The sequence below is a fragment of the Monodelphis domestica genome, chromosome 1 (genome assembly GCF_027887165.1).
Source record: "Monodelphis domestica isolate mMonDom1 chromosome 1, mMonDom1.pri, whole genome shotgun sequence".
Taxonomy (NCBI): domain Eukaryota; kingdom Metazoa; phylum Chordata; class Mammalia; order Didelphimorphia; family Didelphidae; genus Monodelphis; species Monodelphis domestica.
Window position 1 is genome coordinate 719,087,558 of NC_077227.1, and position 16,332 is coordinate 719,103,889.

General features: G+C 37.1%; 1 protein-coding gene across 1 annotated transcript in view; it reads left to right on the plus strand.

Annotated features, from left to right (window-relative positions):
* The window catches only part of LOC100618751 (interleukin-36 alpha-like), a 35,869-nt gene extending 34,162 nt beyond the window's left edge, over positions 1 to 1,707 (plus strand). The window contains exons 4-5 of the mRNA XM_056818585.1: positions 196 to 363; positions 1,260 to 1,707. Coding sequence (XP_056674563.1) covers positions 196 to 363; positions 1,260 to 1,466 — 375 coding nt within the window. The 3' untranslated portion in view covers positions 1,467 to 1,707. The remainder of the gene's footprint in view (positions 1 to 195; positions 364 to 1,259) is intronic.
* The last annotated feature ends 14,625 nt before the right edge of the window (positions 1,708 to 16,332 follow it).

Consider the following 16,332-nt stretch of genomic DNA (forward strand, 5'->3'; position numbering starts at 1 on the left):
ACATGATTATTCACTGAAAGGAAGGAAGAAACCCAGCAGGTCCCTTTGGGTTATCAGGAGGGCGCTTTGGAGAACTCTTTTTCTCTCTGTCCCTAATGCTTTTCCAAAAGCAGCATCCACACCATTCTGCTCACCCCACTGATACTGGACTCGTGTCTAGGAATTCATTCCATTCTGACAAATATCATGACTTAGACCATTTGCCCTCTCTGTGTCCTGACAGTCATTTTGGAAATACTGCCATGTAGAGACCCAGAATATCCTGTGAGAGATGAAAGAATTGCTGTTTACTTGGGAATACATGGCAAAGACCTCTGTTTATTATGTGAAGAAAGTAGAGGGCAGCCTATCCTGAAGTTGGAGGTGAGTGGCTAAGAAAAACATATTCCCTTCTATCCAGTAGACAAAATCAGGGGCATTTTTGTTGTTATTCAGACATTTCAGTTGTGTCTGACTCTTTGGAATCCCTTTTGGGGGTTTTCTTCATAGAGATACTAGAATGATTTGCCATTTCCTTCTTCAACTCATTTTACAGTTGAGGAAATTGAGGCAAATAAAGATTTGCCTAGAGTCACACAAAGTCTGAGACTGGATTTGAACTTAAATTAAATTTAATTTAAAAAATTAAAAAAAAAAAAACTCCTGGCCCATCCTTTATCTACCATGCCATCTAGCTGTGGAGACAACTTCTGCAAATGCCTAGTGGAGGAATGGAGAGGATCAACTCTCCACTTCAGAACATGAGCAAGTGTTCTATAACTGTTTCCTGTCTGTTCACTACATGGAGAAGAAAATCTTTTGGACTTTCTGCTAACTGAGTCTAGGATCTGAGACTATATACTTGCCATATGATAGCCAGGTTGGGGAAAACCTCGTGGCATTGTTTCGTCTTTGCTCAAACAGCTTATTTCTGGATCAGTGGTCCATCAAAAGGCAGCAAACTGTTCCATGTGCTCTGAAGTAGAGAGCTGGATGCCTCTATTGTACGTCATCAGAAACACTCAGAGACTGGCTCACCCAACCTGCCTGCTCCCAGGTCTAGGCTGCTGCCAGCTACTCATTGTACTAGCAACTGAAAAATAAGAGAAACGGGATCCAGGTTTAAGCGTAGTAGACCTTCATCTCTTCATTTGCTTTGATTCTCTTCATTCATGATGAGGAATGACCTACCTGTCTCTGAATCATGGGTCTGTTGGGTTCCTTTCTGCTCCTCCCCACCAACTTATCTCTTCTAATGGGTTTTTCTTTCTACTCCTTAGGATAAGAAGATAATGGACCTGTACTCTTCCCAGAAGGCACAGAAGCTTTTTGTCTTTTACCAAAATCAGATTGGTAATGCATCAACTTTAGAGTCAGCTGCATATCCTGGGTGGTTCATGTGTACCTCAACTGAGACAGACCAACCTGTCACAATCACACAGCATGTAGGGCCAAATCACAACATTGTTTTTTATTTATCACACTGAGATGAGCTTGGAATAGGCATCCTTAGTGATGGCAAAAGAACTTGGTTTCCTTGAAGAGTAAGGACTCTCAATGTTTTTTAATGCCATAGACCAGTGATAGGCAACCTTTTGAGCTTGGTGTGTCAAAATTCACCAAAAAAGTGAGCATAACTCAGGTGGTGTGTCACTTTGAGAAAAAAAAATTCACAATATTTATAATTTAAATAACAAAAAATGTATAATTGTAATATATAACTGTATTTAATAAACCTAAAACTAATTATTTAACTTACCTGCTTAGTGACTTCTTTGTACATCTGTCAGTTTGTTTCTTTTGTTGGTCTTGATATTATTTAACTTGTGTAGGGTGCTGTGAACTAAGATAAGTGAGGGGGAATTCTTTAACTAACCTCCCTATTAGTGACTTTTGCCTAAATCTTCAATTGAAGGTTGGTATTTTGTACACTTCAAGCCCAAGCACACTACTAACTTCATCTGTCAGTCTGTTTCTTTTGTTGGTTTTGATATTATTTAAAGCTGAGAATAAGGTCTCACAAAAGTACAGAGAGGGAAAATTTGTGAGTAAAGCCATTGCTATATTTTTCAGGGTGCTAAAAGTGTCTGGTAATTGGTTCTAGGCACTCCTCCATTGCATTTGGGCTAGAGCCCTACCCAGTCTTCCACTAGCCCAGCCCTGCCCTGCCCCTCACCTCCCCAGCTGGTTGGCCCAGGGGGCACCTGAGAGCAGTCCTGACAGCCTACCTGCCCACATGCGCTCCTTCCCACAGGCTCCTCCCCCCCACCCCCACAGGAGTCCCACACACCCCAGCCACCTTGCACAGAGCCGCTTTCCCCTCCCCCATCCCTACCCTGTGGCCAACACATGGAGCAGTCCCCCCCCAGGTTGGGTCAGGGCATGGTCACACTCATGGCTGTGGGTGCACAGCTCCTCAGGCTGCTCCCGGGCCCTGAGGCACACTGAGCCTGTATGAGGTCAAGTGTCATCGAAAATGGCTACGTGTGTCAGTGCTGTCACACATGTCAAATGTTCACCATCACAGCCATAGGTCCTGTGGGCATTTTGGCAAAATCTATGAGTATACATTCTTTGCAGAATTGTGTTTTCAGTTCATAAAATGAATGATTTCAATAATAAAACAAAATACATAAAACCACAAAGGAAACCAATTAAATTGAAATAGTTATCAAAATATTTTAAGTATCTGTTTATTTGAAGGAACAAAAGGTCTAAATCTCAAAAGTATTCATGAAAAAAAAAGCTTGGAAGGAACAGTTTGTGTCAGTATTAAATCTCAAACTGTACTATAAAACAATAATCATTAAAAGTTTGGGACTGGTTAATAATCAACCAATAAATGTTTACTAAGCACCTACTACATGCCAGGCACCAAGTTAGACAAAGGGGATACAAAAAGGGACAAACGAATGTACTTGCCTTCAAGGAGCTTACAATCTAAAGGGTTGATCAATAGTTGATCAATGAATCAGATTAGATATGCCACATAGAGAAGCAAACAAATCTAGTAGCATAGTGTTTAATAAGCCCAAAGATTCCAAATTACTGGGGGAAGGGCACAAATTGACAAAAAGTTCTGGGAAAATTGTACAACAATTAGGTTTGGTGTAGGCCTCCTTTAATTGGTTGCCTGCACCATTAAAACTAAAGAGGCTGAGCCCTCCACTCTTTTCTGACTCTCTTTCTACTACTTTTTTTGGACACTCTCATCAACTGAGTCCAAGAGATGAAAGCACCAGTTCTTATATAGCCAGGATGCCACATTCTCTAAATTCTCTTAAGCATATCAGAGAGCCCTGAAGCAATAGTGAAATGTGACATAACCTAGTCTTCAGGCAATAGGGCAGGGCCATCTGTGTTACATAAACTTTATAAAAAATCCATCATATACCTTTTAAAGCTACACTGATGATCTGCAATTCTTTTTGACTATCCTTCTGTTCTCTTTTTCTAGGGAGGAGATCTTATCCTCAATTCCTTTCTTCATTCTACTTCCTCATTCATATTACTGCTCATTGAGATAAAAAGAGAAAAACAGAGCCCATGTAATATGTATATGCAGAATCAAGCAAAACAAATTCCTATAGTGGATATATCCAAAATAAACCTCTCTGCCTACATCCTGAGTTGGTTGCCTCTCTGGCAGGAGGTGGGTAGCAGACTTTTTCATGGTTCCTCTCCAGTTATAGTCAGTTGTTGCCTTGATCAGAGTGCCTAATCTTTCAGAGTTGTTTGACTTCACAATTAAATGAAATATCTTAAGGGTATATAAAGCTGGAATGATTAAAGAAATGGATTTTTTATTTTAAATATGAATTTAGGACATATCAGAAACCTGGAAAGAGGGGACTAATGAAAGAACTACAAGAAGCATCTCATATTTAAATGTTCCCCTTGGTTTCTCTTTATTTATTTGTTGATTTTTAGTTTTTTTTCAGTCTTATCCAATTCTTGGTTACCCCTTTTTGTTTGTTTGTTTGTCTGTTTGGCAAAAATACTACAGTGGTTTGCTATTTCCTTCTCTAACTCATTTTACATTTGGGGAGACTGAGGCAAATAGGATTAAGTGACTTGTCTGGGGTCACATAACTAGTGAGTGTCTGAGACTAGATTTGAACTCAGGTCTTCCTGACACCAAATCCAGTATTTTGACTATTATATCATTTAACCGATATAGGAAAACATGCTCCTATACAGGGAAGAAAGAAAATACAAAACCTCCAAGAACAAAATGGCTTCCTAAAAATTAGAATTGGGCAAATGTAAACTAATGACTCCATAAGACACTAGAACAAAATAAAACAAATCCAAAAAGACAGAAAAACAGATGAAAATCAAAAATGCTTCACTGGAAAAACATCTGTCCTAGAAAAGAGATCCAGAAGAGATAACCAAAGAATCACTGTATTTACTGAAAAACCATGATTAAAAAAGGAACTAGACATCAAATTACAAGAAAGTATCAGGGAAAAAGGACTCTGATATTCTTGAACAAGGTGGGGTGGGGGAGTAGAAATTGAACGACTTCACTGATCACTTCCTGAAAAAAACCCTCAAATTTAAAAATCCCAAGGATATTATGGACAAAGTCCAAAACTCCCAATCCAAGGAGAAAATACAGCAAGCAGCAAGAAAAATAGATCAAATATCTTGGAACCACAGTCAGGATTACTCAGGACCTAGTAGCTTCTATATCAAAGGATCAAAATGTGAGGAATATGATATTTTTCAATGAAAAGGATCTATGCTAATAATCAAGAACCACCTACCCAGGAAAACTGAACATAATACTCCAGGGGAGAAATGGATAGTTAATGAAATAGAGGCCTTTCAGGCATTCCCAATAAAACAACCAGAACTAATAAAAAATTCAATGAGCAAATTGATCACTCAAGAGAAGCATAAAATGGTAAACAGAAGGAAAAAAATACTCCAGGGAATCAATGGGATTAAACTAATAATATCCCTGCATAGGATAGTGATAACTAGGATATTTAAAATGTCTGTGGCTTAAATCACAGACATTTTAAATATCCTAGTTATCATTTAAGAGACACTTAAGGTACTTAAGATACTTTAAGGTAATCAAAGGAAACAATGGGGTTCAACTGATTATATTACTAATATGAAGGTGATAACTAAGATGCTTAAGATACTTGGAAGTGCTTAGGGCATTTAAAGTATTTAGACTATTTAAGGTACTAAAGACATTGAGAACTTTATTAGGAAAGTGAAAAGAGAATACATAGAGAGCAGGTAGTAAGTTCAATATGATGGGATGATATTTTCAAAATCAAGTTATAAAAAAGAGAAATAAACTGGAAAAAGAGAAAAGGAGAGAGAGTTTGGGAATAAATTATCTCCCATGAGGAAGCATATAAGAATTAATACAGTAGAAGGGAAGGGGTTGACAGGCAATGCTTGAACCTTACTCTCATCAAAATTGGCACAAAGGAGTAATAACACCCACATTCTAAACTTATCTCACACTTTCGATATGTGAGGAGAGGGGAAAGAAAAAAAGAGAGAGGAATAATAAAGGGGAGGGGAGAGTGAGGAAGTGGGTAGTCAGAAAGAAAAACATTTGTGAACAGGGAAATGTGTCTGTGTGAGTGAGTGAGTGAGAGAGAGAGACAGACAGAGACAGACAGAGACAGAGAGAGAGAGAGAAAGAGAGAAAATAATAAGCAGGGAGAAAATAAGATGGAAGGGAACACACAGTTAATAATCACATCTGCAAATGTGAATGGGATGAGCTCTCCTATAAGATGGAAGAGGATAGTAGAGTTGATTAAAGGTCAGAATCCCACAATATGTTTTACAAAATTGATCATATTGTAGGACACAAAAGCCTCACAACCAAATGCAGAAAAGCAGAAATGCTAAATGCATACTTTTCATATGATCATGTTTTAAAAAGTTTACTGGACAAAGAACTGGAGAAAAAAAGACTAAAAATAATTGGGAATTAAAAAGCCTTATCTTTAAGAATGAGTGGGTTGAAGAACAAATCACAACTACAATTACAATTTCATTAAAGTGAATGATTTTAAGGATATATTATATCCAAATTTTGGGGATGGGGCCAAAGCAGTAGTTATTACAAATTTAAAATTCCCAATTAAATGCTAAATTAAAAATCCTAAAAAGCAAGAGAGATTAATAAAAATGAAAGTAAGAAACTATTTAATAAACAAGACAAGGATTTCATTTTATGGGGAAAAAAAACAATCAAATAGATAAACCATTGCTTAATTTTATTTAGAAAAAAGAAAGAAAACCAAAGTACCAGTTTCAAAAACGAAAAGGAAAAATTTAGAATCAATAAAGAATACATTAAAGTAATTATTAGGAGTTATTTTGTCCAATTATATGCCAATAAATCTGATAATCTAAGTGAAATAGATAAATATTGAAAATATATAATTTTTTCAGATTAACAGAAGAGGAAATAGCATACTTACAAAATCCTATCTCAAAAAGAAATTGAATTAGCCATCAATGAATTCCCTTTTAAAAAAAGCCCCAGGGCCAGATAGTTCCATGAGTGAATTCTACCAACTTTAATAAACAATTAATTCCAATACTGTATAAGTCTTTGGTAAAACAGGTGAGGATGGAACTTTACCAAATTCCTTTTATGACACAAATATGGTTTTGATACCTACTCCAGAAAGAGCAAAAAACAGAGAAAGAAAACTATAGACCAATCTCTCAGATGAATATTAATACAAAAATTTTAAATGAAACATTAGCAAGGAAATTATATTAACATAGCACAATGATTATACATTGTGATGGATTTAATACCAAGAATACAGAGATGGTTCATAATCAAGGGAAAAGGGGTTAGCGCTGCTAAGTGCCGAGACTGCACAGAGTCTGGACGCCCTGGTCACTGACCCCTGAGAGTGCCACCAACTCAGGATGGACTCCGAGGAACAAAAGAACTTGGGGAACCTATATACCACTCTGGATGACCTGGGGGCTTGGAGAGGGACAGTTGATTGACTTTACAATGGTAAGAAAGGAAAATGAGGAGTTCCAGACAGGAATAACAGTGAGGGGCTGAGGCCCTACAATGGACACAAAAGGGAAAGACCAAACCCAGGGCTGGGCCACCTTGGTCATGGACCTTAGCCTAGGGGGAGAAACCATTGGGACAAAAGGGATTAGCTGCTCCCACCCAAACTACCAGGAAGTCCATTGTCTGGTGAAGAGGGACCTTCCCTCAGGGGGAAACCTCCCCAGTGACAAGGTCAAAACCTGGGGTTTCTACCCTCAAACTAAATAAACTGGGGATTTCTAGATTTCCATGTTGACACAGTCATATATAAGATCAACATGAAGGAATCTCATGGATGGGGTAAACATGTAACATGTCATAATTAGAACACACAAAAATGCACACTGATATAATTTTGAGTTTCTGAAGAATTAAATCAAAGAAAAATTTTTTGTCTGAATGACTTTTGAACAGAAATCACATGCAAATGTATAATAATGTACATATGTAAAATTTGTACAGACTTCAGAACCATGTACATTTGTGAAATATTAATGGATTAACATACTAACAATATAATTTAAACTACTAACATTTTCTAACAGCTAACGCACAGAGCAAGATTAGCTAGGGAATCTGAGACTCAAGATTGATCAGGGACAGATTGATATCATATTTATGTCAAGTTACATAGTTATCTTAGGAATTGATATAGTTTATAAAAGTTTTACTTAGATCAGGTTATAGTTCAACGAAATAAGAAAGTTTACTTTGTTGCTAAACACTATTTAAATTGTTGCATTGGTTATTTTTGTTGAAAAACATATTTATGTATTGCATTTGCATTTTATTACCTATTCCAATTTTCCTACAATCCCAAATCTTAAAATAGGGTAAGATAGATTAGCATAGTAAATATAGATTAAGATTTCTTATTTGGGGGGGGGGGTTGTAGCATAATTAGAATAGGATAGTCTATTTTCATAGAATAAATCATTAGAATGGAATAAGATATAATTTAGGTAAGTATGATAAATAGGGGTCAAAATTTCTGGTTGAAATTTGTGCCAAAAACACAAATGGGGATTTGTGATGGAGGAAATGGGCACAGAAGGAAGAAATGATATGCAAAATAAGAAGAGCTCAAGGACACATGGAATCTAGACCCAGGGGGGAGGAGAGAGAGAGAGAGAGAGAGAGAGAGAGAGAGAGAGAGAGAGAGAGAGAGAGAGAGAGAGAGAGAGAGAGAGAGAGAGAATTCCATGGAAGCTGGAAGAAGTCAGTTGGACCCCAGTTATCCTGGACTGACTTCTGCTTGGGAGTGGTTTGAAGACAGACCACTCATCTTCTCTCTGGCCATTACCTTTCGACCTCTAATTTGAGCTGAAGGAAAAGGATAGTCTTGCCCAGAAAACACCACAGCAGGGTTACTGCTATCTTCTCTCAGGGGAAGAAATGTTTCCTTTTGAAAAGACTTACATCAAGCCTTCATTAAGTGATAAATTAGAATTAGGGAAAACCCTTTTCCCTCTCTTCCAGTTTCCCCCCTTATCTCCTTCCCCCAAGGGAATAAATAGATCCTTTAAACTAAAGAAAACTGTTCTGAAGGTTGTTGTATTTAGAGGGAGGAACTGACTTAACATGTGTGAGGAAAACTTCATCAGATTGTTTAGTGAAGAGAACAGGAAGTGAAGGAGGTGCTCCAAAATCAGCTTCCTTTCTTCAAACTGCTTCCTGGTGTAACATCTTTTGATTTCCCTTATTATCTCTCACTAAATTCCCTCTCTATTACAATGGGTCTATGTAAATGTTATATATGTATCTATGTATGACTATCTAGCTATATCTATCAATCTATTATATTTATGTATATACATATATGTATATATACATATATGTGTATATACACATATATGTATATATACATATATACATATATATATATATATATATATTACTTTCTGTCTTAGAAGTAATATAAAGCATTAGTTCCAAGGCAGAAGAATGGTAAGGTCTAGGTGATTGTGGTTAAATGACTTGTTCAGGGTCACTCAGTCAGGAAGTATTTGAGGCCAGTTTGAATCCAGGAACCCATCTTTAGGTTTGACTTTCTATCCACTGAGCTACCATGTCTCAATATCTTGAACACAAAGTTATACATCAGGGAGAGAATACAAAGTGGATGGGGAGATGGGGCAAATCAAAAACGTTTAAGAAGATGTGGCCCCCAAGTTGAATCTTGAAAGAAATTAAGGTGTCTTCTAGGCAGATATGAAAAGTTTTCCATTTTATTTTATTTTCAATTTCAAATTCTTTCTCTCCATCCCATGCAATAACTATTACACATATGAAGTCATACAACACATTTTTATACTAGCCATATGCATAGTTTTCAAAAGAAGAATCACACATTATAAATAACTACATGGGAACATGCCTCAAATAATTAATATAGAAAATGCAAATTAAATAAATTCTCCCATCATGCAAGTTAGTAAAGAAGACAAAAGCAGGAAATGGTATTGGAAGGACAAGGAGAAAATAGACACAAATGAAGACACTGTTAGTAAATCTGTGAAAAGTCTCTTTGTTCTGAATATACATTTATAATTACATAAGAAAAGCATCTAAAATATCCATATCCTTTGCTTAACCAACTAGGTTTCTATACCTAGAAAATCAAAGTAGCAAAGATACAATATTTACTCTTTGTTCATAGCAGCACTCTCTAGGACATCAAGGACCTGGAAAACAAATACATGCCCATCCAATAGGGATGGAAAGAAAAACTATGATATATGAATACAATGAAAAATTGTACAGTAAGAAACAACCAATATGATAAAATCTGAGAAATGTGGGAGAATGAGAAATAAAATGAACAGAGCCAAAGGAATAATATATGTGATAACTACAGCAATATAAATGGAAAGACCACTATAAGGGAAGCTGAACTATAGGTAATGGGAAAACAAATGAAGGACTCAGAAAAGAGGTAATAAAACATTACACACCTTCTCAAGGTACAGAGACAGGTACTTACTAGAACAGTATACTGTTTACATTGCCTGATATGGGATGTGATCACAGTATTATATGGTTTTACTTAATTGTATTTTTTATTTGATAGATTATTTCCCCCATTACATATAACAATTTTTATCATTCATTTTACAAACTTTTGAGTTTCAAATTCTCTCTCCTGTAAACCTTAAAATTTCTTAGACTTATAAATGTTGGAAATTTCACCATTGGGAAATTTCATACTTGGAAAATTTCTTACTGATAGTCTATTGGAATGTGAACCCCATTGGCATGGGAGGTTCCTTCTCCTCCCTTCTTAAGATTACTTTAGGACAGAAACCTTTTGCTGAACAATGGAAAGGGCTTTGACCTATGCTTAAGCATAGAACAGGAAGTTCTTTGAGTCATGATTGATTTTAGAATTGATACAATAAAGATACTTGGAATGACAGAACCAGGTCTTGGAAAATACAATTTCCACCCTACTCAGCCTAACAGGATTGAGTAAGGGCTGCAGCCTAGATCAAAATTTAATTATTCCAATCTCTACCCTACTCAGGGTAACAGGATTTAGGAAGGGCTGTAGCAAAGGATCAAGATTTAATTATTTGAGAATATGACCTTCAACAGACATGTGCAAAGCCACAGACCCCTGGGCAGTCCTGGGTTAAGCTAGAGCCACCATTGGCACAGGGAAGACATGGACAGTGATTGGTAGATGTGAGAACTGAGGGGAGGGAACTTGGATGGTTTCCTTAAAGATAGAGAGGTCTGAGGACTGAGAGGGGGTTGGAGAGGTTTTTGCTCTGAGAGGTTGTGCTCTGAGAAACTTGCTCTGAAGGAAGCTGGAGGTGGAGGCCCCTGAGACTGTTTCTCCATTTTGGTCATGTGAGTGATAGGGACTGATCTCTTTTCTTTGCCTCAGCTATCTAAAGGCTTGGGCCTTTTGGCCCAGCCTAAACAGAAGGGGTATTTAAGCCCTATTCCTTTCTTTCCCCTTTCTCTCTCTCTCTCTCTCCCTCTCTCTATCTCTAATACCTTTCTTCCTCCTGTTTGTAATTAAACTCCATAAAAGGTTGACTGCTGATTTGAGTTTTCATTTAGGAATTACATAGCTGAATTCCTTGGCGACCTTAAATTAATATATATCAGTCTTTTAAAGTGATTTCCTTGTCACACTCCCTTCTCCCTGAGATGGTAAGCAACTTGAACTAGGTTATATATATATATACATATTTTAATATATATTATATAATCATGTAAAACACATATCCATTTTGGTCATGCCATGGAAGAAGACTAATATAAAACAAAAAGAAGAAAAAGTGAAAAATAATATACTTTTAGGTGAATAGCATTTTTCATCATGAGTCCTTTGGAATTGTCTCAGATCATTACATTGCTTAGAATAAAGTCATTTATAGTTCCTCATTGTACAATACAGTGATCCCTCACCTACTGTGGGAGTTATGAGCCAGAGACCCCTACAATCAAGAAGTAACTGCATTCTATTTTATTTATTTTTTTAATTTAATTTAATTTTTAATTTTATTATTTTATTATATTATATTATTTTATTTTATTATTTACATATACTTTTAAGACTTTATAAGCCCTTTCCACTCTCCTATAAACCTTTTCCAAACTCTTATTAACCTGTCATTGAGCCAATCAGCACCCAGGATACAGAACACAGCACTGTGGTTGTTTGCCTTTCTTTCCATCAGCCAATGGTGTACAATCACTGGGTATATATTGGTGTGCATGAATGTAATATAATATTCCTATGGTGTAACAAATAACAAATACCTGAAATACAAGAATACTTGTAGGATACAAAATTACAAAGGATAAGCTTATCTCCAAAGATAAGTCTCCTTGTTTGTTTGCAGAGATGCGGGGGTGGGGCCCATGAGTGATACATAGTCTGAATTATCAGATTGTTTTCCATGCATTCGTTGATGTTTTATGTGAAAAGACTGCTTGAGTGGCTGGTCATCGGTGGAGTGGTGGGTATCAGAGTGGCACAAAAGAGCTCATTGACTGACTGTGGACAAAAAGTTTTAATGCTGTTAGGAAGAGGCTGCTATCTGATGTATGTCCAGCAGGTGGCAGTAGAGAGAAACCGAAGGCTATTAAGAGGTCGAGGACCAGCAGATGGCAGCAGAGAGCAGTTCTCTGCAGTGGACATGAGACCAGTGGGATGAATAGCAAGTAGAGATGCCCACTTAACAGGGATGATGAGGTACCCTGCAGAGAGTAGCATAATATTGTCCAAGGAGGACAGTGATGGAGCTACAGCAGGAGCTTTTAATCTTTTTGGTGTCCCAGACCCCTTTAGCAGACTGGTGAAACCTATGACCCATTCTCAAAATGTTTGTTTTCAATTTTAAACCCTTACCCTCCATTTTAGAATCAGTACCTTGTAGTGATTGCAAGGTAGAAAAGAGGTAAAGGCTAGGCAATTGGGATTAAGTGACCAGCCTAGGGTTACACATCTAGGAAGTGTCTGAGGCTACATTTGAACCCAGGACCTCTCATCTCTAGACCTGGATTTTTAGCCACCCTGGTTGTCCCAAAATAATATTTTCAATATATAAAATAAAATAAAATACACAGAATAAAAAGGAAACCAAATATTTTTAAATTCAGTTGCTAAATTTTTTTAAATCCACAGAAGCCAGATTAAGCAACCTTGTTCTATAGCACAGAAATGTGAATTGCCCCAGCCATTTCTGCAATCTAGCCACATAAGTCCATATATGTTGCCTACTCACATATTTTCTCTCTGTGCGTGCCCTCCCCTTTTTATGTCCAGTGGCAGAGTATAACGCTTGTATATGGGGATTCATCATTTAATTTGCCATTTTTGATTAAACATCTTTTAATTTTAAGTCGCATGTCCTCTGGATGACTAGTGGAAGTAAAAAACAAAAAAATGTTTTAAGGTGTTTCTGAGCCATGAATTTGAGTGAATCCTCATCAACAGAGTGCCTCAAACCTAGAATAGACTTCTAGAGGCCCATGTGTGAAGAAAACCCTAAATTCTAACATAAAACTGGATTATTGTAATATAAAACTATCTATAATATTAGGTCGGTATAATTAGAGGAGCAACAGAAAACACTATGGATTTAGTGGCAGAAGATAATATTTATTCCTAGCCCTATTCTCACTAGCTCTGTGACCTTGGGCAAATCATTTATTCCTGTTTAGCCTCAGTTTCCTCATCTGTCAAATGATCTGGAGAAGGAAATGGCAAACCACTCCAGTATCTTTGCTAAGAAAACCCCAAAAGGGGTCACAAAGCACATCCAACATGATTGAAACAACTAAAGAGCAACAACACTTAGAGAAGCAAAAGGAAATACTCTAGAACTAAGGGTGGAAGAAGAGAGTTGTTCCCATAACTACAACTTACTAATTGTGTCATATTGGGCAAGTTCCTTAACCTTGCCCTCACCTGTAAAATGGGGATAATACTTAGATTACCTACTAGTTGTTAGAATAAAGTAAAAATGCTATATATGAAGGGCTTCGAAAATGGTAATGTTATTTGATGTAAATGGTAAAAATTTGATTTAAATGATGTAAATGTTATCTTCTGTAAAATGTAGTATGATTAGGGAGTCATTCAGAAAGATATAGTGAAGCAATTAACATTGCTGTGAATTTTTGAGGGGAGATAAAAGGGAAGGATACTCAAAGTACTTTTTTCTTCTCAAATATTCCTAGTGTGTTTCTTTTCTTCCCTCTGTTTCTGATTCTATAGAATTTTCTACCTGTGTTCCTTGGTCATATGTTCTTATTAGCCTTCATCAGCTTTCTCCCCATGGAGGTGCTTCTGGTTCTGTGACTCTTTCCTAGAACTTCCATTTAGAGGAGGTCCCTCCCAGACAGTCTTGCTTACTCCTGTCTTGATTCTCTCCAGACTTTTCTATCTCTATTCATACTTCTTTTCTTTCCATTTTTATTCTCAAATGTATACATGTATCTGTGTATACATACAGATATGTATATATATGTATATATATATATATATATATATACATATATATATACATACCCAGAGACAGTTAGATCCTGCTCTTTGTTTTCTTTCTTTCTTTGTGCTGCCTTCAGGTATTTGAATGTAAGCTCCTTGAGGGTAGAGATTGTCTTTCTTTTTATTTCTATTTGTATTCTTAATGCTTAGCACAGTACTTGGCCCATAGTAAGAGCTTAATAAATGCCTTATCTATCTTTCATCGAGGTCTTAATTAATGAGAATATGAATCCCATGAAGGTACCCTAAGTGCTGGATTTCACACTATTTGAATCCATAATTATGTAAAATATAACTGATTCCAGCCCAGTGGGAATATACTGAATATATTCCATTAATTTGGTCACTTCAGGGGATTCTTTAACCACACTAATCAGGATCTCTCTGTCTCTCTCCCCACTTCTCCTCCCTCTCCCCTCTCTCTCCCTCCCCCCTTTCTCTCTGTCTCTCTTTCTGTCTCTGCCTCTGTCTCTCTCTCTCTTTGTCTCTGCCTATGTACTTTGTCTTAATCTCTCTTTTGCCTCTCCCCTATTTTACGTCACATTCTACTTATCTGTATATTTCTTACATCCACACCAACAAATTCTAAGCTCCCTGCCATTCCTTTGCATTTAATCTTTGCCAATGTTTGTTGACTGGCATTGTATGACCTCTCTTGTTTCCTAATTTCACGTGGTAATTTCTAGCATCACTTCCTCAGGATCATTATGAGTCAGGCCTGAGGCTGGCAGGTGAGTGTAAGGAATAAGGAAGATCCAAACTAAGGCACTCTGTCCAGAGGCTGCTCTATTATATTCTCATCTAACAAAGAGCCTGAAAAGAGGAATAAATTGAGAGAAACTCAATTGCTAGTAGTTTGAGAAGAGGTAGAGAAATGGAGGGGAGGGATTTGAGACTAAGTAGCAAGCTGGAGAACAATTAGTAGCTCCAAGTCTCAATTAAGAAAACAATTATTCAATCAATCAACAAACCTTTTTCCAACACCTGTTATATATCAAGAAGTGTATTAGGCAATAGTGGTAGAAAGGCTAAAAGAAATCTGTTCTTGCCCTGAAGGAGCTTACATTCTACTGGGGGAAATGGCATGTACATCCATAGGTACACCCTTTTAAACTTTGAGGTGGTTCCTCAAAACTGTATCTGAGAGGTAGTTGGGTAGCTCAGTGGATTGAGAGCCAGGCCCAGAGATGAGAGGTCCTGGGTTCAAATCTGGCCTCAGACACTTCCTAGCTGTGTGACCCTGGGCAAGTCACTTAACCCCCATGGCCTAGTCCTTACCACTCTTCTGCCTTGGAACCAATACATAGCATTGATTCCAAGATGGAAGGTAAGGGTTTAAAAAAACTGTATCTGCTTCCTCCTAGGTATAAGGCACTCTATGAGTCCTTACTTCTAAAACTATAGCTCATGATCACATCACCATTGTGCTTATATGTTAATAGTCATCTAAGAAGAGACAATTAGCTCAAAACCAAACATTTCTTGAGCAATAATCAGAAAAGAAATTCACAACAAAATAATCCCCTCATAAAAGTGAGGCACAGTCTTCCACAACTACCACAGTGTCAGTGAAAAAGAGTGGAATATGGACTGAGTCCATCAACAGATGTGACCAAGGCAACTCAGATCCCTGACATGGTAGGTCTTTGTCTTGGCAACCTCATGCTTGCTCAGCTGGTCTCCCTGGGTTTATTCCTCTTCAGAGTTCAAATTATAATGATAATAATGATAACATTTATCTAGTGCTTACTATGTGACAGGTAATCATTTCATTTGATCTTCACAACAACTTCGGAAAACAGGTGCTATTGTTGCCGCCATATTTATAGATGATTGCCATTGACTGACTCTCTTTTCAAATCCTAAAGATCACATTCTTTAGAACCATCTTCTTCCTACATTGACTGACCCCTTTAAGAGTTTGCTTCAGTCCTTAATGGGCCACCCAGAAAAGGGCTGATCTTTATTCTCTAATTCCATCAATTCTGGTGAGAGAAATTTTTCACAGCTTTGGAAAGGTTAACGGGGTCTATATTTATTTGAAAAGTTTTAAAGTATTATCTGTCATCTAGAAAAAAGAATTTGGTGAGGGTAGAGTGGAACTCTCCAAAGCTGATGGTTTTACAACTTTTTCTTTGTTCTTTGTTACCTGCCTTATATCTTCTGTGACCTCAACTGGGCTGGGAAGAATCAATTAATGATTCTCTGATCTACTGCCCGCCTCCCACCTTCTCCTCCCCATCACAACATATATATAAAATAAAACCTAGGGAGG